The 27,006-nt window shown below is 46.1% G+C and overlaps 1 protein-coding gene across 1 annotated transcript in view; it reads right to left on the reverse strand.

Moving 5' to 3' along the window:
• YWHAG (tyrosine 3-monooxygenase/tryptophan 5-monooxygenase activation protein gamma) overlaps window positions 1-10,456 on the reverse strand; it is a 30,024-nt gene extending 19,568 nt beyond the window's left edge. The window contains exon 1 of the mRNA XM_037814717.1: window positions 10,155-10,456. Coding sequence (XP_037670645.1) covers window positions 10,155-10,241 — 87 coding nt within the window. The 5' untranslated portion in view covers window positions 10,242-10,456. The remainder of the gene's footprint in view (window positions 1-10,154) is intronic.
• Between the last annotated feature and the right edge of the window lie 16,550 nt (window positions 10,457-27,006).

The following is a 27,006-nucleotide window of genomic DNA, read 5'->3' on the forward strand; positions in this document are numbered from 1 at the left end:
ATGCAAGAGGTTCAGCTTTTTTGGGTATAGAATGAATATTACCACAAATGTTCAATAATTAAGACTCCCATCATTACTATATCTCCCCTATGTGATTTTTGGATCAGTATCAAGAATATACCATCGTTTCTTCCATCCGCCTAGAATGTCTACAAAATACTGAAAAATTAGCATCTCTTTTTCCTCCTCGCTCCAATCTCCCAAAACATGTTTCCACACTCCAGTTTGGGAATTCCACACACGACCCTATTACTGTTGGGGTACAAAAGGTGATACCTTCCCCTAGGTCTGTTTCTTCCACAGGAAGCAGACTCTTCCATTCCTGGCAACACTTAGAATACTCCAATGGCAAAACCACAGTACTCACCTCCTGGTAAAAATCTCAAGATCACTTTTGTTAAATGACATTTAAAACATCTCACAATCATGGAGTCAAACAGTGGTTTTTGAAGGACTGTCTTTAAGGAAATATGTCCTGTATGTAAACCTAGACTACATTCCACTCTCTCAGAGACAATGAAATGGAAAATATGTTAACTATGCACTATTTGAAGGATTTTGCATGCTCAGCAAAGAATGGAACATATATTAAAACTAATGAAAATAGAACACTTAATTGATGAGACAACAGCAAAAAGATCATCAGTATCTATGCATGTACTTTACATTTTAGAGAACTAAAAACCCCTTTAAAAGGAGAGCCTTAGATTTGGAATAAAAATACTTTGAGCTCAAGCCTTAGGCACACTGATTAAAAACATTTCAACCTGTTTATAAAACTGTTGGAAATCAAATTGGAAAAGTACATAAAAATGCTTGCTAAACAATAAAATGCTAAATATCAAAATATATTGCAATGTTTTATCTAAGAATATATTACCTAAAATCTTCTTTCTAAAAAGATTTTATAGTCAGCACAGAAATCTGTTTAAAATTTTTAAACCACCTAACTTTCATAGTGATGCTATGCTGTAGTAAATAATGGTACTGGCCATTTTCACAATGCATCTGAAGTGCTACACTAAAACTTACTGCCCAATTTCTTCTTAAGGTCAGTGTAAACCAAAACACTTGTTAAAAGTTAGTCTTTAGTCGTTAAAAAAAAAAAAAAAAAAAAAAGTAGCAAATATAGCCAGCCAGACTATAAAAACAAACAAGATCAAAATACAACAGCCTTTGAGAGATTCCAAATGGAGTCAAGAGGTCACTCTGGTGGGCATTCTTATGCACTACATAGAAAACCCTTTTTAGGTTTTAAAGTAAATACCTAAAACTATCAAACTGCAACCCAGTAGCCTTGACTCTTGGAGACGACTGTATAACAATGTAGCTTACAAGGGGTGACAGTGTGATTATGAAAGCCTTGTGGATCGTACTCCCTTTATTCAGTGTACGGATGGATGAGTAGAAAAATGTGGACAAAAAACTAAATGAAAAATAGGGTGGGTGGGGGGTAATTTTTTTATTTGATTTTTTTATTCTTATTTTTACTTCTGGTATAAGGAAAATGTTCAAAAAATAGATTGGGGTGACGAATGCACAACTATATGATGGTACTGTGAACAACTGTACACTTTGGATGATTGTATGGTATGTGACTATATCTCAATAAAACTGAATTAAAAAAATACAATAGCATTCCATCAACAGATGAATGGATAAACAAATTGTGATCTATGCGTATGATGGCATCTTACTCAGCTGTAATAAATCACGTTCTCATACATGCTTCAACATGGATGAACTCTGACAACATCACGTTGAGTCAAATAAGCCAAAGGACTGATAATGTATAATTTCACCTATATCTAATAACTAGAATATGCAAATCCAAGGAAACAGGGAGTAAATTACAGGCTACCAAAGGCGGGGGGAGAATAGGGAATAAATACATAGTGTAATTTCTGCTTGGGGTGATGAAAAAGTTTTCGTAATGGTAGCTGTGAATGTAATTAATAGCACTTAACTGTGCACTTGAGTGGTTAAAATGGGTAATTTTATGTTGCATTGTTACTAGAACAAAAATTTTTTAAATGCAATAGATTACCATAAATCCAAAATAGGAATGAGTTATTCAGCAAGTGTTTCAAAGAATCTGTGTGCCAGACATACTTCTACAAACATGAATGAAAATATATTTTGTGCAAGTTTTAAAAAGTCAATCTGATAATATTGCTATTTGAAGTTTACCATGTTGTTTTTCCTGCCCTAATAAATGGATCTGGCCCTAAAGTCTTTTTCTGCAGGAACTTCAAATGGCAAAAACAAATAAAAAGGCAACATATCTCCCCAAATTACTGATAACATCATTAAAGTGGTCAGCAATTACACCCCCACCCTTCTGAGTTTAAATCTCTTAAATGGTTATTTACAAAGCTTCTAAAAATCAGAGACACTCAATTTAAACCAGCAAATAAAGTAGTATCTAACGCCCTCTTACCATCCTATAAGACCATTACAGAAGTTAAAATTTACCTAGACATATACTGTGATAATTATTCTTATAGTAGCTTTAAGCTTTTTCTAGGAATTACTTTCTCTAAACCCTCTCTCTAGTAGCACCCTGTCTTTTAAATGACAACCACCAAATAAGTTGCCAATTTGTTTCTAGGGTGTTTTTCAGAAGTTTCCCCAAAAAAGGTCAGCAGTTTCAAATCCTTTTAAAGTTTAAAAAAAAAAAGAACGACTAACCACAGCACAGCATGGATTTTACAGTAAATGTCACTATTTTAAGCCTAATCCTAAAACTAATAATAGTGAACACTCAATTTGAACTTAATCTGGCCCAGGCAATGTTACAAGCACCACACATCTATCTATCAACAGTCAGTACTGTTAAGAGTCATTTTACAGATGAGAGAAGTAAGGCAAGAGATTTAGTGTCTTGCCCACCCCTTCAAACAGGTGGATCCAAACCCAGGCTATCTGGGTCCAGAGTCCACACCGGCCCAGTAGACCGTTTTAAAGCAAGTAAGATTATTTAAAAAAAAAAACTTTTAAAAAGCTGGGCAGAAAAAAAAAGTCTGAGCAGGCAACAAGGCCAAACAAAAGCAAAACTTGTTTCACATAACCCTCAACAAATCTTAAACAGTTATTTAAGATTTTGGCTCTTGTATCAGATTTAGTGCCCTTTAAAAGAAAAAAAATTAAAAAGGAGGGCGGGAGCAATAAGAAGGGGGACAACAACAGTCTGGAATGACAGCAGAACTCTTTTCTTAACCCACAGACACATCCAGGCTGATGGGAGACAACATTTGGGCCTCATTTGAAGAGGACGACTCCTTTTAAAAATCAAGAAAAGAGTTTAATTGTCTGCCACCTGGATTAAATGCTTTAAGAAACTATACGGAAAAGTCTCACTAATGGCATGATGGTAATACAACACTGTAAACATAATAAATACCGCTGAATTGTGTATTTGAAAGTGGTTAGAGTGGGAAATTTAAGTAGCATATTACAATAAAATTTAAAACAAAAAATAACATCATAGAACCACAGAATACTAAGAACCCTAATGTAAACTGTGGACTTTAGTTAATATAAATTCTAATAGTTGTTCATCAATTATAACAAGTGTACATTAATGCAATGCTAATAAAAGGGGAAAAACTGGATGGGGGGGTATAGGGAACTCTTTCTGTGTAACTCTTCCGTAAACCTACAAGTGCGCTAAAAATACAGTCTACTAGAAACTAAAGTTACAGAAAAAAAAAATCATTACTTTAAGGTTGCCAAATTTAAATCCAAAGTGACTTTTCTGGTAATCTGAACCCTCATGGCAAAGGGGTAATTTTAGACAGATACAAAGCCATTTTCCCAAATGGTGAACAATCCCAAGCAGGGCTGGAAAAGAAGTGTATCGATTAAGCAACATTGGCCAGTATGTTGGCAATTAGTGAAGCTAGGTATGTGGGAGTTTACTATACTATTCATCCTGATTTTGTATATGTTTGCAAGTTTCCATAGTAGTTTTTTAAAAAAGGTAATCATTCCAAGAAGCAAAAGGGGAGATAATGGAAGACTTGCTTCTAATAAGCCAGCAGTTGTGCTTTATTTCCCTGCTTCATCCTTGTTTTTCTTATTCGGAATAGAATAGGCAATAGGTACCTTTTAAATGTCAAACTACGTGTATATAATACCCATTCAATCAACTAAATTTCTTTAATATTTTAAGAGCTAATAACCCAGTATTAATTAGTTCTGGTTTCAAGATTCTTAAAAAATGTCCTGACCCATCCTTCCAGCAATTCCACTTTGGGGTCTGTATCCTAACACAGGTTTTTGAGTAAAATCAAACTAACGATACAAATTTCCGTGAAGCCGCAGCCACAAAGATGTTCACGGTAACATTATCTATAAATGTAAAGTTGGAAAGAGCCTAAATGCTTAATAGGAAATAAGATTATGGCACATCCACAGGAATACTATTCAGTCATTTAAAATAATGACGTAAGAAAATATTCTTGAAATAATGACAAAAAAGATAAGGTACCCCTTTAGAAAAAGACATGATACAAACACCCCTGGGTGTATGGTGATGATCCTAGTCACCCCCCCCCCCCGCAAAATTTTCTAGGATCCTAAAGGCCAAAGACCTTTTTTCTGTCACCAGCAGCCAACACTGATGACAACCTTCCAAAAGCTATGGGCACATCCTCAAATTCAAGATATTCTAGAATATTCCTTCCCAACTTTACTTGCCCACACTAGCTTTCCTTGCTTCAGAATGCCCTTTGCCAGACATTAATTCTCCTTGCTCTTCCAGACAGGGTCAATTTTCAACCCAGAAGGAAAATCTCTCAGTGTCTAAACAAGTCTCTATTCCTATTACACAGATAAAGTTAGACCAGAATGTAGGTTGCAAGTGAAGAAGAGGGTATGATTTGGAAATAACATACAGCTATTTCCCATGACAGCCCACCACAGTCTACCTGCGGCCAGTAGGCCCTCATATAAAAGAATACTGGCAGGGGGTCCCGGGCGTTTGCATGGCTACCACCCATGTGGCCGTGCCACTACAGAGCATTCTCACTCAGCCACTATTTCGTGCTAGACGGCTATAAAAGAAACACTGTATAGGAGTAATTCAGTTGAAAAATAGCTTATCTCAATATCCCTAAAGTCCTGGCACTACAGGCAACTTTGCTTCCTAGATCTAGGGTATTTAAATATGGTAGCGTAAGTGTATGAATTCCTTTCAGAAAGCTAAAGAAATTTACATGATCTCTATTCCTCAAAACAAACCTGCATTTTTAAAGGCTTCCTCTTGCTACCTCTCAGCCATTTCTCACTTCTCTTTACCGCAGCACCTGCTCTTCACACTCTGCCTGGGGGGGGGGGGGGAGAATGGGGCAGGGATTCCTCCTGAGCTACTGGCATTACATGTTCAGCTGCCCACTGCTGTCACTGTCACACTCCCAGCCCTGACACCCCTGTTGTAGTAACAGGATGATTAAGACAGGAAAGCCGAGGCAACACCTGGGTGCGTTTGGATTTGGATCTCTGGAAGATAAGGCCAATGACTTGATTTGCAAATTTTGCTTTTCTTACTGTCATGTTAAAATCTATGTATTTTAGACAACTACCTTTTCTATTTACCTATTTACAACCAAAGGTAATGCTATATGGCAGGTCAACAGTATTCCGGTGAGGTAAAGAAAAAAGGATACATACAAATAGTCCATAAGATTAACAATTTTTATTATTTCTGCAAAATCAGGGGGCAAAATTGATTATTTAACACTTAACTTAAAAGTAAGGCTTTCTCTGGAGAATTTTTGATCAATTTTTAAACTATTTTTCTTCCACTCAAATTTACAAATTAGTTGAATAAAATCAAAATTTCAAAGATTTCTACAAATGTTAATTTAAGGTAAGATAATACGGTTTGGTTGTTAGCCGAAATGACATCTGATACCTAAAATGGGATTTGGGGAAGGTAACAGAAAAATGATGACAGTAAAGGCCAAAAGGCGTTTGGTTTTGGAAGTCTTTCTAACTCAGGCAACAAATAGTTGTCACCCCCGCAACCCCCCAAACTACAGACCAGAATATCTGGTAAAGCACTAAGGAAAGGAGCTTAGAAGAGCAGGCAAGACAGAGGTTTATATAAATTTACAAGGATTTTTCCACTTTAAAACATATAAAGTGGCCCTTGCTTCTTTTCTTCAATGTCCATGGAATCTGGCAGGAATACAGAAATAATCAGATATCCTGCCAGATGAAAAGGTTAGGGTTAGTGATACCAGGGATATAAAGAAGGGGAAAGGTTAACTCTCACTGACTTATTCAACTCCAACAGCCTCAGGAACATGTTCTCTGGTAACCAAAATAATGTATTTGTCACCTTCTACTGGACTCCGATCAGTTCAGAACACCATGCTTGAGTAGCTCACCACTCAGTACTGCACAGGGTTCACCCAGGAACTACTACCACACAGCAGTGAAATCATTTATAACATCAAGTCAGCCTTGGGATTCAAAATGAGTCAAAATAAGAGCACTGGCAAATTTTTGTCATCTCCAAATACTTAATGGTTTGCTCCAATTTCAAGTAAATCATTCTCATCTATTTAGGTATCAAATGGTTGGTTTATAAGCGCTGTAACTTTTTCAATGGAAAGAAAATCTAGCTAAGGTCCCTTTTTCCAATTAAGACTGAAAAGGTTCAGATGTTAGAAGACAAAGACAAAGGGATAACTGATTACCAGTGGTTGCGAGCTGCTGTGAGCACTTCATTATTGGTACATTCCTGAATCAGTAATCATGGTCCAGACAATCACCACTTTTACAAAATATCATTCCCTCGTTTTAGAACTTGCTGGAAGTGATCATCACACAACATGGTAAATGTACTAGATATACACTTTAAAATGGTTAACTTCACATTATGTAATTTTTACCTAAAAAAAAAATATATATATATATAAAATCTTCTCCACTCTTCTCAATAATTTAGTTTGGCTTCATAAATAAATAAGGCTTCCCTAAGTACCAGGGATGAAATCCTACCCAAGGTCTGCAGTTTATCCCGAGGATGGTAGTAAGGTTTTGCCACACCTTTAACAACCGCTTTTATCTCAATATAATTCAAAAGACATGCGGTTTTAAAATTAATTAGAGAAAGCACCTAATATTCATTTCGGTTATTACAGAGGGTAACACATAAAAAGCAAACTGTTATCTCTATTCTTTCCATTCCACAAGAAAACAATTCAAGCCACATGACTTAGAATAAGGATTGGCAAAACTCCACCTCTGAAGACAGAAGTGCCAATACTCCATTAGTGATAATGGCTATTGATCTAACTCCTGGGAGGGCTAGTAGGAAAAACAGAACACTTAAGATAAAAGAATTTAAAAATATATCATCTCCACTAGAAAGACTTTTTAAAATATGTAATTAAGATACCCAAGGCACAAGACAATATTGTCTAACAAGTAGGAACAACTAGGTGTTCCCTCTCTCCTCGAATGTAAGGCTACACACTTGTCTTTGTCTTAAAGAGTAAACTTTCCCCTTCAATCCTTTTCAAAACACTGCCTACTATTTCTGTTCTGGTCACTCTGCATAGATCCTAACAGTGATATTACCAGGACAATTTCATTAAGTGCACAAATTTTAATCCTTCTATCATCAGGATGAATTCCCCCATAAAAGAGAGTTCACTTATTTATTTGGTACCTTCCAGTACTTTCCAAATTCTCCACGATGAGATTACTTTTATAAACAAGAAGAAACAAAGTTTTATAAGTAATTGCCATTTTGAGCATCTACTACATTTTCTTATTTAATCCTCAAAACTTTTTCAAGCAGGTACTGCCCCATTTTACAGATGAGGAAAATGAGGGTCAAAGTCACCGTATGTAGGTGTCAAAAGAGGTTTTATTTTACAGACTGTTCCTCTGTACTCTGCCAGAGAAGCACAAATACAGCAAAAGACAGCTTTCCCAAAGCCCTACCTACAATGAATTTAATAACTCATTTGTAATGGTTCTCATCATTTAACAGTTACTGAAAACGACCCAGGAGGATGGCCATAATTTTGAAAAGGTCTTTATCAAAACCTACAAGTTAATTATATGCAATAAACCCAACTATGCAGCCCCTTCCACTACAATTATAAAATATAATCTTGTTTTAAATTTGTTTTTATTCCATCATCAGCCAATTATTTAAATAAGTGGAATGAGTATTTAAAAATATGAAGGCATCTTACAACCTCTCAGGGGGAAAACTAGATAGGAAGGTGAATAAAGCATATACAGAGATCATTTAATTTGTATGTTTAAGGATAACTTGTTTTCTGGACCCACCAGACCATTCTATTGCAGATCGATTCTTATCTAGAAGAAGATGAAGTGTTCAATCCCACCTGACTTATCAACTAATTTCTGCATTACCTTGGACAAATGCCATTTGCATACTCCCTATCAGCCCTTAGGTGCATTGCAGCCTCTGTGTCATTGTATGTGACATCACTGGATTGCTATGGATATAGGTGCGAGGTCACTCGCTTTCCTGTGAAACTAGAAATATGGAAAAATTAGAAGAGTCGAAATAACATGAACTACAGATATTTCCAATATTCTTATCTATTAAAAGTGCAATTTATGTCATTCGAGTTTTAAAATATTAGATAGCAACTGTGACAATACAGCGTATTAAGTAATACAGCAGTACTCCCAATTCACAGAATCAATTCTCTTCCTTAATAAGAAAAAAATCCTTTTGCTAAAGTAGCTTGTTTAAATACAAAGGTAGCAGCATTGTCATCTTTTGGAAACTAACAGAGAATCAATCTGTAATATCTATACTGTTTCATTATAAAGATTTATCATGCAAGGTACACTCCTATATCCATTTCCAACTGAAGATGCATTTTAATATTTTTGTTACATAAGACAGGAAGTTAAATATTAAGATAGTGGGAGACCCTAAATCTTTAATTTTTCCACGTTTTATTTAATGATGTTCAAAGCTTCCTCCTTCCTCTAATCTCAAACTGACTGAGCGTCCATTAGATAAATGTAGTGTTAATGACAAAATGGTGCAATAATAGGCAGGAATCTGTATCCCAGACAAAATGCGACAACTGGAGATCGGCATTCTCTTTTTATTAACCTGAGGATGCACTTCATTAAATAAAAAAAGCTTCAGATCAATCTAACAAAGCAAATTAAAAAATTAAAGAAAAGATATTTTCCCCTTCAAAACAACTCCTCCCAGCCTCCACCCAGTCTAGGCTCTCTGCAATATGACAAATGCAGAATCTTCTGGAATGACTTGATACTGCCTCCCACCACCGCTTTGTTTGCAGTATCAGATCAGAAAAAAATTTTTTTCAACCTATAGTAATTTCAATAGACGTGTGCCTGTATTTTTAAAAAGAAACAGCATGTCACAAATTGACAACCTTTATTTTAAAGACATTATCTGCCCTTTTCAATACGTAACGTTAGGAAAATGGAGATAGCATGCTCAGAACAATTAACGAGAACACCCTAACGAGACAGACGTTCCCCTTTCCTAAAAGCCAAGAGGACTTGCTTTGGGGAATGGAGAACGAGAAGCCTTTTGTTAAGCCAAACACGAGCAAGGAGGTGTCGATTTTGCACCACTGACCCCGGGATTTCAAGAGAGCCTAAATTTCCCTTGGGAAGGTTCTAAAGGATCTGTTAGGAAGGCAGGGGGAAGACTGGGGGAGTGGGGGGCTAGAAAAAGAAGAGACCTGCTGAGTGAATGGGAAAGGCGCCGCCCAGACACCAGGGCGAGAAAGAGGAACCGCATCCATGCGGTCCCCCGCCCCCACGCCCGAGGCTGGGAGGAGGGGAAGTGGGGCACAAAGGATGCGCACAGCCCCGCTCAGGTCCCCAGCAGACCCGGAGCACGCGGGGGCCAGAGACCCCGCTCCCGAGACCGGCCCCGCAAGACCCCGCCCCAGCCCGAGCCCGGGGAGGGCCGGCCAGAGGAAAGGCCGCGTCACAAGCCGGCTCCTGGCCGCCATCGGGACCCTCCACAGCCCCCTCGCTGAGCGAGGAGGGGGGACCGAGCATGCAGTCGCGACAGGCGACGGGTCCCGGAGCCCTGAAGGCCAAGGAACCCGTCTGCGAAGGGGCTGGGGCGCGGCGGGGGGAGGGGAGGAGAAACTCACGTTCTTCATGGCCGCGGCCATGTCGTCGTAGCGCTCCGCCTGCTCGGCCAGCCGGGCTTTCTGCACCAGTTGCTCGCGGTCCACCATCTTCGCGGGCTGGGTCGGGCCGGACGAGGAGACCGGGGCGGCCTGAACGGCTCGGAGGGCGGCTGCGGCGGGAGCTCGCGTGCCGGAGGGACCGACTCACGAAGCGACCGGCTTGAGCGGCGGTGGCGCGGAAGCTGCGGCTCCAGCTGCGACCGCGGGACCGGGCGCGAGGCGGCTGCGGCTGCTGTGCGTGCCGCGGGCGGACAACCCCCTGCGGCCCCGCCCACGCCGCGTGACGCACAGGCCCCGCCCGCCGCGCGCCCCCGCCCAGACCCCTCCCCGGGCCCTTCCGCTGCGCCCCTTTTCCCCCGCGCCACTCAGCTCACCACCGCCCGCTCCTCTGGCCGTGCCCTCCTTCCTCGCAGATCTCCAACACCCCCTTTTCTTCACCTCACCCGGGTCCCTTCGCCCCAGCTCCTCCAGACACCCCACCCCCACCCCTTCCCCTTCAGACCCCCGCCCGGCGGGGCTGCCGGCGCGTGGGCCCCTGGGAGTTGTAGTTCCTCCTCGGGCGGGAATATCTGTTGGACCGACAAAGGACAAAGGGGCGATGAAGACTACATTTCCCAGCGGACGGAGCGCGCGGGCGGAGGCGGATGGGGAGGGGATTTCAATCCGGCGGCCGCGGGGGACCCGTGGCGGGGATGAAAGCTGTATCTGTGGGAGCGAGTGCTGAATCATGGCCCCGCCCCGTATTCTCCGGGAAATTTTGAGGGAGGGGGTAAGGGCCTCAGCCCTGGACCCTGTTTCCGAGATGAAGTAGCAGTGGGGGCTGAGGGGGGGTGGCGAGGGGATGCCCCCACCGTAGATCCAAACTGTCAGGGGTGGGACCTGCCCGCGGGATGGCTGAATTAAGAGGCGAAACCCTGGGGGACTGGCCCCCCCTCCTCCCAGGTGTCAAGTCCCCCTCCCCACCTTGAGGTTCTTAGGCCTGACTCGGTAAAAACATGGTGAAAACATGAAAGACAAATTCTGGCCGGGCATACAGGTTAAGTTACAGCAAGGATGCAGCTGTCTGCAGGCTGACCCCTGGAGAGCCCCTCCTTCCTCTCCAGGATGGAGTGTTGCAGATTCCACTCCCAGTTACCGAGAGCAGACGCTATACCTAACACTGGGTTGTGTCTGGAGGGGGTCCAACCCTTCTCCCCACCCCTAGGACATACACGCTGAGATCAAGCTGACAAATCCTAGCTCATATGCTTCCCTTTTTGAGATTCCAGGTAGCTCTCACACACCCCAGAGTTTTGACCAGACATTTTATTTACTTCATTTATTCAACGAATATCTATTGACCATCTACTATGTGCCAGGCACTGTTCTAAGCAATGAGGTACAGCAATGAACAAAACAGAGAAAACTCCTGGCCCACATGGAACTTAACATCCTAATGGGGAAACAGAAAAGAAATGAGATAAATAATGAATATGTAGACTGTGTTAGAAAGTGATAGGAGTGAAAAATGAAGTAGAGAGATGAAATTTGTGTTATGAGAACCTAGAATGAAAGAGGTTCCGTGAAGGGATATTCCTGGCCCTGTGCTAGATGCCAGAGGACGAGAGCATGGAACCCTGCCTTCAAGGAATTTAGAATGTCTTAAGCACTGTAAGTATTCTTTAAAAAATTCTGTCAGGCTGGGTAGGAAGAGTAGGAAGAGGTTCTGAAAAGTGGCATTTCCCACCCGGCTCTTAAAGGATGTGTAGGATTTGAGAGCAGGCAGAGGGCAGAGGCAGCGAGACTTGGTAGGTTCCTCCGTGGCATATTTATTGACAGGCAAAGAATCGGATGGATGTATCTGGTCCCTCAGGCAATGGGCAGCAGAAGAACTTGAGGGGCCCTGAATGCCAGGCCAAGGAGTTAAATCTTTATTCTGAAATATATAGGAAGCCTGCAATGGATTTCAACAAGAGCAGAAAATGATCAGATTTGCATTTTGTCATCTTCATCACCATTGACTCCTCAGTGTTGGGCACACAGTAAGCACATGGACATCTGAAATAAAGAAATGAATGAATGAATTCACTTTTGGGAGACTGCTCTGGCAGGAGGGTAAGAGATGGACTGAGTGAAGAGAGAGTCAGGAAATAGCTCTCTTCTCCCCTTCCTCCAACACAGGATCTGGCTTGGCCCCTCTTCCCTTACCACACCACCCAGCAAAAAGCAGCCCTGCTAGTGAATAAACCTCCCACTTCCTTCTGTCTCTTGCATGAGTGTTCGCCAAGTCATTCCTCTTCCTTTCTCTTCCTCCTTGCAGACTCGTCCTGAACCACTCTGGCCTGGGTATCATGGGTCTGTGGGAATGAGCCCTTACACCCAATGCTGGCTGTCCACATGGGGATTAAATGTGTCACTGAGCCAGGCCCAGTTGCTAAATCTTGGGAACTTCCTGGCACACTTCTGCCTGCCTCTCTGACCTCTCCCCCTCAGTTCCTTCCCCCACCAGACCAATGTGCTTAAAAAGTAGAAAAAAAGAAAGGAAAAAAACAAAACAAAACAAAAAATAGCCCAAGCCAAATCTAACGGGAAAAGTAAAGCAGATGCAAAGAAAAGGATGTTGCAAAGCCAAACAGGAATGACATCTGCAGTCTCCACATTGAGGCTTCCCTGCAACAGTGCAGAGGAATACTGGCCCTGCCCTTCTTTCCTGTTTGATTTTTTGAGACTCTAGGTTGAAAGCTACAGCCTCCCGGGAGCCCCTGGCTGTTTAAAGGGCTGCTCAGAGGCACGGGGACATTACCCGCAGCGAATGGCTTAATATCCGGGCTTCCTCCTCCTCTGCCTGGTAGTGCTGAAAGAAACCTGGGGCTGACAGGTGGAGCTTTACTATTCTGGCTTCTGCCTGGTCCCCAGCAATATGTGCAAGGCCTGTCCCTTCTCTTCATCTCAATTTCCCCACCTTTCACTAGAAATTAAACTGAATGAGCACTAAGGGCCCCACCCAGCTGGCATGAGTCATAGTTCTAGATTCAGCATGTGCCTCTTCTAAAATGGAAGGCTATTGTGATTCTTTAGCTGTGGAAACAGGAGTCTGTGTCTGCAGACCTGGGAGATGGTCAAGTCCCAAAGGTAGAGAGACTGAATCGTACCTGTTTTTTAGAGAAGGAAACTGAGAGACTCGGAGGCTGTGTGACGAGTCAAAGTTCACACAGCCAGTGACTGGCAGAGCCTGAATGCAAACCCAGGCACATCTTCCTGCCCCTCCCTGCCCAGGCCATGAGGATTTACCTATCCCATGGCATCTGCTCAGGAAAGGAGAGGCCTTACCCTGTGGTGACCATCCTGATACAAGGACAATGGGCAGCCACCTTGTATGGCTCGCCCTCCAACCCTGTCTCCAGTGAGGGAGGATATGACCTTTAAATGCATCCTCTGGCTGAGCTGGCGGACAAGCAGGCCAGCCAGGTACATTAGTGTCCTGCTGTTTCTGTGCAGTCATAAATCACTGCAGCCCCATCCCCTGGCTCTTGGCTTCCTCTTGCGGCTGGAAAGCTCCCTGATTGGTGCGGAAGCAGCAGCAGCAGTAGCATCTTCCGAAGCAGACCGGCAATGCTCCATCCTGGGAACACCTCCCCATCACTGCCCTAATGGGCTGGTCTGCAGCAGGGGCAGAGCACAGGGCAAATTCAGAGGCAGAGGACCACAGGGAAATGTCAATGGGCTGCCACTTCTGATAATCCGAGGGCAATGGAGGAGCCCCGATTTTACCATTGCTCTTGCTGGGTGATCTTGGGCAAGTCACTTTACCTCTCTGAGTCTCAGATTGTGAATCTATTTAAAAAAGAGTTGGGTGAACACTTCTTAATATCTTCCAACCTATTGCAACAGCTTTCCAACTGCCCTGCCTCGGGGTCTTTCTATCCTCCCCAGTGACTCCCTGAAGGTCCTGTCGACATGGAGCCGACAGCCTGCAGGACTTCTCTGCTCCAAGTCACCTGGGGCTGACTGCTTGTCACCAAAGTGACTTCCCTAACTCCAGAGCCTAACTCTAAAATCTCTTACAACTGACTGGACTGGAGAGAGGGAAAGATGATCAATTCTAACATATCTTTACATTTTAAGTTTTCCATTCCATGAAACAGAGCTAACTTCAAAATTCACCCCATCAAGGGAATGTCTGTCACCATAAAAAGTGAGGCACTGTCTCAAACAAACAGACAAACATTCTCAAGTGACAGGCGTTCTGGGGCAGAGGACCTGAGCTAGAACCTTTTCCCTAAACCCAGCTGCATGAACTTGGGCTGCATGCTTCACCAATCTGGACCTCAAATTCCCCACTGAATCTTAAAAAAAAAACTCTCCCACCTGCCCTCTGATGTGTACTATGAAATGAATGGCAGTATCCTTTGACTTGGTAGAAGGTTCTGGAATGAGTGTTTTGAAACTTGGAACTCCAACAAAGGGTGAACAATTCATGGAAGACTCATGGTCATGGGGACTGAGGCAGATGTTTTGTTTTTAGAGGACTCCAAGCTGCAGAAAGCCCACCAATTTCAGCTCAATCCAAGGAAGCAATGGCTTCATCATCTGGAACTGTCCAGTAATGGCATGGGCTGAGTCTGGATGGGGCAGACCTAGAATCAGGGATCAGAGAGCAGCAGATAAGTGGGGCCAGAAAACTAGTCCCTCAAGGATGATGCTGAGTGTGGTTCCCAACTTGGCTGGGCACCCTGGTCCCCTAATACCTGGGTCAGAATCTCTAGGTGTGGAGCCTGGGAATCTGTACACTTTCAAAGCTCTCCTGGGGATTTTTCCACCACCTGTGGTCTGACTGGGATGACCTTGAAAGGCCCTACCTCCTAACGTTGAGGGAAGCCAGGCTGGGTGGCCTGAAGGGGAAGTGAAGTGGCCATGAGGCCTTCCTAGGGCCAACTGGAAGGGGTGGGGGGAGCTGGCATTTCCTCCTCTTGGCTGTTCTGCTGAGTCAGCCTAGCACTAATGCTTGCAGAGTACAAATCCCACTTGGACATGTAATAGGAACACTAGTGCTGACACAGCAGGCAGACAGGAGCCCAGGCTATACACTAGGGGACAGGAGGTGGGCACAGCCACTCAGCACCAACTCCTTGCTGGGGGCCTAAGGACAGGCAAGGCCAAAAGGCACCCTCTCCAGGCCAAGCTTGAGTGAGCAGAGAGGAGCATGGGCCTGCACTGTTCTAGGTTTCAGAGCCGGCCAGGTTTCCTCCCTGCCTTCCTGGAGTTTGGAGTTGGTGATCTGGAAGGGGCTGCAGAGGGACTCGTTGTTCCTCCCATCTAGGAAGCCCCTCTGCAGCTACCCCATCCCCTGGCTGTCAGACCTTGCTAGCCCACCTCCAGCTACATGCAGTTTCCACCTCCTGAGGTCCCCCTTCCATGGGGTGGGGGTGGGAGTGGGGGGGGTCCCTGCTCTGCACATTCCTCATTCTCCCTTCTGGGGTTGCACGAAACAAGATAACCCTCCTTTCTCCACCAACAACAGCCTTTTACCTTTGAGGCCAGAATATGGGAAACCCTTTTGTCTCCATATTGGATGTCTCCCCAGGAGAGGCGTATTAGTTTCCTGCAGCTGCTGTAACAACTAACCACAAACTGGGTGCCTTGAGACAACAGAAATTGATTGTCTTCCAGTTCAAAATCAAGGTGTCAGCAGAGCCACGTTCCCTCGGAAACCTTTTGGGAAGAGCCCTTCCTTACCTCTTCCAGCTTCTGGTGGTTTGCCAGCCTCCTCGGTGGTCCTTGGCATGCAGGTGCAGCCCTCCAGCCCATGCCTCCTCTCACGTCTGTGTCTCTCCTCTTCTTATAAGATGCCAGTCCTATTGGATTAAGGGCCTGCCCTACTCCAGCATGTCCTCATCTTAACTAATTCCATCTGCAAGGACTCTAGGTGTTGGGGGATAGGGCTTCAACATATCTTTTGCAGGAAACACAAATGAGCCCATCACAAGTGGAGAGTGGGCTTTTAGCAGGTGCCTTTCTCCATCCATAAAGTCTCTGGTGCATGATGGGAATGGAGTAATGGCCAAAGAGATGGGTGTCCAGGACATGGGGTACCAAGCTTGTGACTCCCTTTGAGAAATGTGTGTCCAAAGGTTATGCAAGTCCTAAGAATGCTTTGTGACAGTTGGAGGTTTGGCCTCCAACCCCACCATAGCCACCCAGGCTGAGCCAGGTGTCTACCTAAAAGGCTGCCTTGGGGTCTATGCTCTGTCCTCCTCCCCTAAGTCCTCACCTCAGTCTCTAACCCTCAGTGAGTGAAGACAGGCCAATAAGTGCCAAAGAAACAAGGCAGAAGATCCAGAGCGAATTCTACTCTACAGATGAGGAATCCAAAGCACGGATAGGTTAAGTGACCTGTCTGGGTCACACAGCTAGTAAGCTGAGGAGCTGGGTCTTCATCCCAGCATCCAGAAGCATGACCTCAGTGGAGGGAATGTCTTCTACTTTGTCGGCCTCTTTTTGGAGCCAATGAAGGCAGGTCTGATTCTGCACAGGGCTGGGTTTATTTCTGACCATCCTACTGCAGGATGCAGATCAGGGCAAAGGCTGGGGGACAGAGGGAGGAGAAGGGACAGAAGGAGGGAGCCAATGGCCTGCTGGTGCCTGGGAAGGAGCAAGGCCTCTGGGGGATGAGTCAGAGCCAAGGCCCTCCCTGGGGAAGTGGGGAGGGACAGTGATTTCCAGGTATACTGCCAAAGGCTGTGGCCAGCCAGGCCGGATTTGGGAGCTTGGGGCAGCAAACCCCACCCTGGACACCTGCTTCCGATGACCTGCTGAATAACCTGAAACGAATTTTCTTCCCTTCTCTAGATCTCTGTCCCTCCTTAGCAAACTGAAGAACTAATGATCCATTAACACTAACCTTTACACTTTCTTGACTTCACTGAAATTATCTGTATTCCAGATCAGAAGCTCTCCATGACATCATGGGGATTTCCTGGGTTCTAGGGGAGAAACAGAAGAGAAATAAAACACTAAGGAACCTCAGCACTGACCAGATGCCGGGGGTAGCGGTGGTGGGGGGCAGCTGGGGTCAGATCTGCATTTTAGAAAGGTCACTGGCAGCTGGGGAAGATGGATTGGATGGGGAGGAGACAGAGTGTGGCCATTTGGGAGGCTCCTGTGATCCTGCGATCACCCTGGTGAGAGGTGGGGGGTGGCTGAGGGTGGTGGAGGGGGCTGTGGGAGGAGGGAGACGTCCAGCCTGACTCCTAAGAAAGTGGGTGGATGGGGATTGTCCCATCTCCAGGACAGGGCAAGGTTAGGGGAAAGAAGATGAGTCCAGTCTGGGAAGTACTGAGTGTGACAGGCAACCAGGTGGGATGCCCAGGTTGAGTGGGGCTGGAAATAGAAATTTGGGTTCTCGGAAGTGTGTAAATGAGAAGGGGGTGAGGCATGGGGACAGGCCAGTGGGGAGGGGTCCACCAGGACATGCAGACTGAGCACTTGGGAGAGCAGGAAGGAGGAGTACCAGGAGTCCACGTGTCCCAGGAGTCAAAGGAGGATGTGACCCATGCAGCTGCACGGTGCCAAATGGCCCAGCACAGTCATGCCAGGACAGACAAGAAGGCCTTTTCATGAAATCAGGCATCTGTATTGACCTTGGCAAGTGGAGCCCAATTATAGTGGGTCTAGTATGGCAGAGGGCAAGGAAGTGAGGAATTAAGATTGGAGACAACTGTTTTCACCAGTCATTTAATGGTCAGAAGCAGGAAAGAGAAACCAGTCCTTGCTGGTGGCTCAGGGCAGGAGGAGGGTTTCTAGAGCCTGGAAGAGGCCCAGGGTTGTTTAAATGCCAAGGGGAAGGAGCTGGGGCAAGAGGCGCTGGAGGGTGGGGTGGGGGGGGGTGGATGAATTGCTGGTGGGGGGGTAGGTTAGGACTGAGAGGGGGTCAGCTGAGCTGGAAAGTGGATGGAGGCACATTTGAGTGCAGAACAGGGAGGTTCCTGGGAATCTCTTTCTCTGAGATGTGAAGCTGAAGTCATCTGCTGAGTCATGGGGAGGAGGAGGGGTGGAGGCTGGAGAACAGGCCTGGAGGTTTGGAGGAGAAGGTGGGGGAGTGAGCTGGGGAAGGGCCGAATATGCCAGGCCTGAGTGCCAAGTACTGAGGGGCCCCCATCTGTCTGGCACCTCAGGTCTCCCCAGCAGCTCTGGGCAGCCCAGGCTGGGAGCTGAAAAGGTCAAGGTCAGAGCACTTAGAGCAGGAGGTAGTCAAGGGACCAGGCCAAGTGGGAAGGAAGAGAGGCCGGGAGGGGCTCGGGGGTGGGGGGCTAGAGACCTCGGGGACTCTGAAGAACAGGTTGGGGTGGGGGGTGCCAGAGGGCCAGGAGAGTGGGATGTCTGCGGAGGGCCCTGGGGGTGGGTGGCTGACATGGACTGGGGCTGAGGCCCAGGTTTGCGGCAGTTATTCCGAGAGGCCCTGGTGGAGAAGGCTGAATTCTCCCAGGATGAGGCAGGGCCTGGGAAAAGAGGAAAACTGCAATCAGGGGCAAAGCCTTCAGGAATGCCACTCCAGGACCAGGCTGTTCAGGTAGAGGGATAGTTCCCAGACATGCAAGGCCTGGGCCCTAGAGGAAGGGGCTTTGCCCAAGGCTTTTGGAAGGAGCAGCATAGCAAGCAGGGCCAGCTGGTGGCTTGGACCTTTACAGCTTTCAGTTCTGCCTGGCATCAAGGCACTGCTACTCTAGTAGCATCTTCCTCTGTGACTCCACTCTCTGGGCCAGCACTCTACCTTGGTATAATGGGGACAATTTGGGCCTCTTGAGCTTCATAACGAGTGAACAGGAAGCCAAGGACTCGAACTGGAGCATGACTATGGTATTCCCTTAGTAATTTTTTCATCCATTGAGTCATGGAGGTGGCTAAAGGGAGTCACCCAGCCGAGTGGGGGCAAGCTGAATGTCCTGGATTACTCCTGGGGCAGGGGCAAGGCCAGGGAGGAGGCCCCAAGGCAGACAAAAACACAGAGATGAGAAAAGGACAATGATAGAGAGATAGATAATGATAGAGAGACAGAGGTGGAGGCACAGACCCAGAGAGAGAGAGAGAGACAAGGATCTGACAGAGGGACAGACAGGAAGACAGATGGCCTGAGACAGAGACAGAGAGAGAGGATGCTGATCAGACTGGCCAGATGCCCACAACTCCTCCCAGAAGCTGCTGAGCTGAACCCATCAGGGCAAAATGGATGTCTGCTCTGGGAAGGCAGAGGCCACCCGGCCTGGCCACCAGGCTGTCTCTTCCATTCGCACAACCTGCTGCAAGAATCCCAGCTGAGTGACCCTGTGTCCCCACAGCCAAGCTGAGCAGCGCCCACTGAGGGCTTCCTCAAGGGTGTGAGGTGGTAGAAGGGGGCTGCTTTGGAGGCACAGACCCCGGTTCTGCCTCTCAGTAGCTATGAGACTTGGGCAGCCATTGGGCTCCTAACAGTCTTCATTCTCATCTGTACAATGGGAACAACAACCCCAATCCTCAGTGATTCTGACATGTTTTCACCTGCCCCACCTGGAAATGGACTGGGTAAGACTGGGGGGTGAGGTGCGGCCCCTCGGCTCCGACAAGAACTTGGAGCTAACGAATGCCTCCTAAAACCAGCCCCTTTGGGGATAGTTTCAAAAATCTGGCCACGCAGTTTGGGCTGAGGGTGGGGAATTAGGAGAACAGGTTGTGATCCCAGCTTCCAGGGCTGCGCAGTTGATAAAGAGTCCACCAATTAAGAGCTCCTATCTCCCCTCTACCCAAACCCTAGGTCTGAGCCCTTATGCTGGATGCCAGACACCACCACAAGGAGGAAAGGATGTGCTTCATCACAGTGTCCTAACCAGCCAAGGGCCTGCCCCGGGTGGTGAGAATGCTGTCCAGACCAGGCCGGAAAACTCCTGATCACGAAGGCCATTCACATCCTGCCTCCCTGTTCTAGTTTGCTAATGCTGCCCGAATGCAAAACACCAGAAATGGATTGGCTTTTATAAAAGGGGGTTTATTTCGTTACACAGTTACAGTCTTAGGGCCATAAAGTGTCCAAGGTTACATATCAACAGTCGGGAACCTTGACTGGAGGATGGCTAATGGCACCCGGAAAACCTCTATTAGCAGGGAAGGCACGTGGCTGCCATCTGCTCTGGAGTTCTGGTTTCAAAATGGCTTTCTCCCAGGACATTTCTCCCTAGGCTTCAGCTCCTCAAAAATATCATTCTTGGTTGCTCTTGGGGCATTTGTCCTCTCTTAGCTTCTCCAGAGCAAAAGTCTGCTTTCAAAGTCTGTCTCGAAAATGTTTCTGTAAGCTGAAGCTCCTCTCTCAACCTGTGCATTCTTCAAAGTGTCCCTCTTGGCTGTAGCAAGCTCTCTCCTTCTGTTTGGCCTTTTATAAGGCTCCAGTGAACTAATCAAGGCCCACACTGAATGGACGGGGCCACACCTCCATGGAAATTATCTAATCAGAGTTATCACCTACAGTTGGGTGGGTCGCAGCTCCATGAAAACACTCAATCAAAGACTTACAATCTAATCAACACTAATAACAACTGCCCCTCAAGATTACATCAAAGAACATGTCACTTTGGGAGACATAATACATCCAACTGACATACTCCCCATCATTCATTTGCCTATTTGTTCATTCATTCATTCAAATGTCGAATGCTTACTAGATGTATAAAGTCTGGTAGGTGAGAGAAATAATGATATGTGATGAGAGGTGAGCCTGGGGTGTTGGGAGAGGACAGAGGGTGGTTCCATCTCCCCATCCCCAACTATCCAAATACATGGTCTTCAACTCCAGCTTAAATATTCCCTCCTCCAGAAGGCTTTCCGGAACATCTACTTGGAGTAAGCTCTTCTGCCTCTGAGTCCACAGCACTTCTTCTCCAAAGCCCCCCACGCTAGGGTCTCATTCAAGGGCTATACATTATATCCTATAGATGGTCTCCCCCTTGGAGGCTGTTTTAGTTTCTTTGTTGCCAAAACAAATAACATGCTTATTTTTTTGGCTTAAGCAAAGGCAATTTATTGGCTCACAATTTTGATGCTAGGAGAAACTCCAAATCAAGGCATCATCAAGGTGAGGATTTCTTCCCAAAGATTGTGACAGTCTGCGGCTGGCTGCTGGCAATCCTTGGTCCTTGGTTTTTCTGTTGCAATGCAATACACATGGCAGCCTCTCTGGGCTTCTTTCTCTTCTGGTTCCACTGAGTTTCAGCTTCTGGCTGCTTCCTCTGGCTTTCTCTCTCTCTCTCTCTCTCTGACCTTCCCTCCAATGCCTTTCAGTAATAGAATTAAGACCCACCCTTATTCAGCTGGGCCACCTAAGTAACTTCATCAAAAGGTCCTATTTACAAGGGTTCACACCCACAGGAATGGATTCAGTTTAAGAACATATTTTTCTGCAGTACCTAGCTCCAAGCCACCACAGAGGCAGAGCCAATAATCCATTCACTTTGCATCCTCTGGAGCCAGCACAGTAGCAAGTGAGCAGAGTTCAATAAATACATGTTAATTGTGTGTCTTTGGACCTCAAGGGAGTTCAATGGACACGTAACAGTAACAGTTGGTGTCTTTGAGCCTCAGAGTTTCCTTATTTGTAAAGTGAGGAAAGATTTTCGCTTCCCAGGGTGGTGGGGTAGAAATACTGCATGTGAAATCCCCTGGCAAGCTGGAGGTTGTGAAGCTCTGTGGAGATGTGGACCGTTACTAATAATATAGCAATCTTGAGGCCAGAGCTGGACTCAGACAGGCAGGGGGCACGTGTCCCTCTGTCTGCAGCTTCTCTTCCTGCCCAATAGTGGTGAAAGGGGCTCGCTGAGCCTGAAAGAACCCCAATGTGGGCAGCCAAACTGCAGTGGGAAGAGGAGCCAGTGGGAGCCGGGATACCTGGGTTCCAGGTCTGTTTCTAGCTCAGGGTGGGTAACCTTGGGCAGGTCAGTCCCTTCTCTATACAGCAGTTTGTCCGTCTGTCAACTAGGAATAATAATCTCTGCCTGGCTGGCAGCAGGGAGATGAGGCAAGGTCCTGGGGAGAGTAGGAACTCCCAGGAACCTCCCCCCCATGTCAATGTTCAGCTACTGTGCAGTTGTGAGGCCACAGTGAGGTCTACACCAAACCCTGCACAGATTTCACCCTTTCCCTTCCACCACCAACTGGGTCAGGCATAGCCCCTCTCCCTGGAGACTGAATACAATTTCTGGCTCAGAGTGGTGCTCAAATATTTGTTGAATAAATTAGTGAATAAATGAACAAATAAATGGGGCCCCAGGAAGGGAGCTCCACTGTAAGGCTCCTGACTTTTGGGCAAGTCAACAATTCATCCTCTGCCAGCCAGCTCTATCCCTACCACCACAGTCGAAACCATCATCATCTCTCCCCTGCATTATTGCCTCAGTCTCCAGACTGGTTTCCCTGCTTCTATCTCTTCTCCATCGGACACCCAGAGGTGTATACACACACACACACACACACACACACACACACATATATATTTTTTTATTAGAGCAGTTATAGGTTTACCTAAAAATCAGAAAGTACGGAGTTCCCACATAGCCCCCTCACAACACACACACACACAGTTTTCCCTCTTATTAACATTTTGCAGTAGTGTGGTATGTTTGTTACAATTGATGAAACAACATTATTATAATTATACTATTAATGTTAGCCCATGATTTACAATAGGGTTCACTCTTTGTGTTGTATAGTTCTATGATTTTGTTTGTTTGCTTTTTCTGGTAACTTATATAAAAATGAAAATTTTCCATTTTTCTTCTTTCAAATATACAGTTCAGTGGTGTTAATGACATTCACAAAGTTGAGCCTCCGTCACCATCACCTACTGTCAAAACTCTTCTGTCACTCCAAACAGAAATTCAGTACCAGTTACCTCCCTAACCCCCACACCCATCCAGTCCCCAGGAACCTGTCTTCTAGTTTCTGAATTTATGTATTTGCATATTCTGCTTATTTCATATAAGTGAGTTCACACAACATTTGTTCTGTTGTGCCTGGTTTATTTCACTCAACATGATGTCTTCAAGGTTCATCTGTGTCGAAGCATGTATCAGAACTTTATTCCCTTTTATGGTCAAGTAATATTCCATTATATGTATATACTACATTTTGTTTATCCATTCATCTTTTGATGGGCACTTGGGTTGCTTCCATCTTTCGGTAATTGTGAATAATGCTGCTATGAACATTGATGGGCAAATATGTGCTCAAGTCCCTGCTTTGAACTCTTTTGGGTATATGCCTAGAAGTGGGATTGCCAGGGTATACGTAATTCTATACTTAACTTTCTGAAGCATTACCAAACCAGACAGATCTTTTAAAAACAAATCTTACGTCTCACCTCTGCTTAAAACTCCTCTAGTTAGCTTCCTGGTATCCTCAGGATAACCTCCATAATCTTTAAAGAAAACTACAAGGCTCTCCTGCTATCTCAATCCCCAATCTTTCTTGAACTTCTGTTCCAGCCATGTGGTGCCATCCCTAAAGCCAGGCTCCTTAAAACTTAGTTTCTTCCAAAAGCTTTCCTTGGATCCTCCCCACAGACTAAAGTAGGGGCCCTTGCCACCTGCCCCTGATTTAGCACCCAGTTCTTCCCCATAGCAGCCCTAAGCAGGATTTGATAAAAACCACTTGGCGCTCTCTCCACTAGACTGTAAATCTGTAACCATAGGGACCTGGTTTTCCTGGATGAGCCTTTTCACCCCTGCCTGGCACTGCAAAATCGTTGAGAGTAAGATAAACAACCCCATCTAGAAACATCAGGCGTAGGGGCCAGGGGGTGGGGTGAGAGAGGCAACGCCCAAACGAACACCAGGAGTGGCTGCCTCTCCGAATTACTGGGATCCGGAGACCATCCTCCTCACCGGCGGTCATCTCAAACCGCGGACACAACCGCAGAGCGACCCCGCACCCCCAATGCCAGTGCTGGGTGCCTTAGACATCAGCGTTACACTCTCAATCTAGTGCGCATGTCTGCGAGCGCCTGGGCCCGCCCCTCTCTAATCCGTTTTATCAAAAACCTGTTTTGCCGAAAACCGGCTTTACAATTTTAGCAGGCCTCTCTGGACTAATCTTCCCCTCTGAAAACAAAAGTAAAGATCCCCGCCCGGCCCGGCCCTCGGGCGGCTGTGGGGTCAAAGGCTCTTTGTAAACTGCAATTGGCTGCACGGACTAAAATGAGTCGCCCTCGTCTCAGGTTCCTGGGAGCTTTCCCGACCCTTCCTTCCGGTCCCCGCGCAGGCCGCGCCAGAACTCCGCGCCCAGGGGCCGGCCAGCCCCGCCCTCGGCCCCCCACAGCGGCCAGGCCGGGGCTCCCAAGGACCCCGAGGGGCGCGGCGGGGAGGAGCAGTTCCTGCGGAGGGGAAGGGCGCCTTCCTTTCCCTCGGCCCCGCCCGCTCCCTCCAGCTTGCCGTGATTGGGCGTGCGTATCCTAGCCTGTCCAATCAGAACACAGCCGCGGAGCCGGGGGGTGGGGCTACAATTCCCACGCGGGCGGCATCCCGCCCGCGCCTTCTCTCCCCGGCATTGCCCGCGCCGCGCGGTCGTGACTCAGCTGGAAGGAGGTGCCGCGGGAGCGGGCGGGCAGGACCCGGCCTCCCTTCAGCCGCCCCTGTTACCGAGCTGGGGGGAAGGGGAGCAGGTCTTGTGGGCTGAGGTGGCTGTCCCGAGACCTGGTTACTTGTCCTGGTTTTTCTGTGTGACTCAGGAAAACTCCCGAGTCTTCTCTGGTCCTTCGTTTCTCTGTGTCCAGTGGAAATGAGGATAAACGCTTTGACGGGTGGGAGTGAGGCAAGCTATTTATTACCAGTTAGCAGAAAGAGCGCAGGGCTTTTGCAGTCTAACCATCCCGAGTGCGAATCCCAAGCCTTTGCTTAAGAGCTGTGTGACCCTGACGAGTTCCTCCACCTCTCAACTCCCTCATAGGCAAAATCCTCCGCCTCTCAGGTTTGTTGAGAGGAGGTACACAAATGGAGAGGGGAAACAAGAAGACTTAGTTTCATAGGTGGGGGCAGAATTCCAATTAGGAGAGACAGCTTTGCTTAGCAAAACAAAAGGGCAGCCTTGGAAAGTTATTCCTCAGGTCTAGGCCCTAGACAAGACAGCCAGACAGTTCTGCATACAAATGAGCAAGAACCCAATTTAAAAGTGGGCAAAGGAATCCAATGAAAGTTTCTCCAAAGAAGATGAAAGGATGCTCAACATCATTAGTCATTAGGGAAATACAAATCAAAACCACAAGGAACTATCACATCACACCCACTAGGATGGCTACAATCAAAAAGATAAGGATGTGGAGAAATGTTTTGGAACCCTCATACACTGCTGGTGGGGATGTAATATGGTGCAGCCGCTTCGGAAAACAGTCTGGCAGTTCCTCAGTAAATTAAACAGGGTTAGCATATGACCCAGCAATTCCACTCCTAGCTGTATACCCAAGAGACTGAAAACACAAGGCCACACAAAAACCTGTACATGAGTAGCAGCCCAAATGACCATGAAATGGCGAATGCATAAACAAATGTAGTATTATCCATACAATGGGATATTATTTGGTAATATAAATGAATGAAATATTGATACATGAAACAACATGGATAAACCTTGAAAACATTCTAAGTGAAAGAAGCCAGATATAAAAGGCCACATATTGTATGATTCCACTTCTATATGAAATGTCCACAATAGGCAAATCCATAGAGACAGAAAATAAATCTGTGGTTGCCAGGAGCTGGGAGGGAGAGGGGAGTGGGGAATTACCCTAATAGGTTTGGGGAATTTTTGAGGGGTGATGAAAATGTTCTTGAGACAATAGTAAGGTCACACAACTCTGTGAATGTACTAAAAAGCACTGAAGTGTATGTACACTTTGAAGGGTGAACCTTATGGTATGTGAATTATATCTCAATAAAGCTGTTGTTAAAAAAAGGACATGAGCAAGAATGTAAGGGTCACAGAAACTTGTAAACTATGGGGGAGAAGCAAGGAGATTGCAGGCGAGAGGGAGGTTGCTAGCACTGGAGTTGGCCGTCAGAGCTAGAGTAGAGAAAATCAGAGAAAATTGTCTGGGAGTGTGTGTGTGTGTGAATAACAAAAGACCTTTTAAAGTTTCAAAGACAGGAGTATCTAATTTTTCAATTTTCAGTTGCTTTTTGGGCATGCACTCCAAATCCTCAGCCAAGTGAACTACACACCCAAACTGGAATTTGTGGCACTTTGGAAGTGAGGGGCTTAGTCTGTGAAAAGGAAAAAAGAGAAACATGGGAGAGGCAAAAGCAGATGGGAGATTTAGAAGTTAGCAAAAGTCAAGGGTGCTTAGGGGAATCTAGGCTTCCTAAGGACTCCTGGGAATTTTGGTAAGGATGCTGGGTATCCTACTTGAATGGGAGCTATGTGAACAGGTCCTTATAATTAAATCTTAAAGGGCAAGGAGCACTCAGCAAGTTAGAAGATGTGGGAGATATTCAAGAGGCTGACACTTGGGATGCTTATGCCACTCACTCACCAATGGATTCCCATTGTCCTTAAAATAAAACTGCGTGGCTTAGATGCTTGGCTGAGTGGCTGGGCCCTTAGCTGCTTTTCTGGTATTGTCTCTTACCTGCTCCTCTTTACTTCCATCACCATATCCTTCTCTCTGGTCTTCTGCAGGCCAGTCCCCACCGAAGGACCTGGAATGGTCCTCTCCAAACCTTTCCCTGGCCAGCTCCCTCACGCCTGCTCAGGCGCAGCTCAAGCTTCACCTACTCAAAGGCTCCCCTGACAACACAATCACGATCAGATCACCCTGCTTTATTTC

The sequence above is a fragment of the Choloepus didactylus genome, chromosome 21 (assembly GCF_015220235.1).
Source record: "Choloepus didactylus isolate mChoDid1 chromosome 21, mChoDid1.pri, whole genome shotgun sequence".
Lineage (NCBI taxonomy): Eukaryota > Metazoa > Chordata > Mammalia > Pilosa > Megalonychidae > Choloepus > Choloepus didactylus.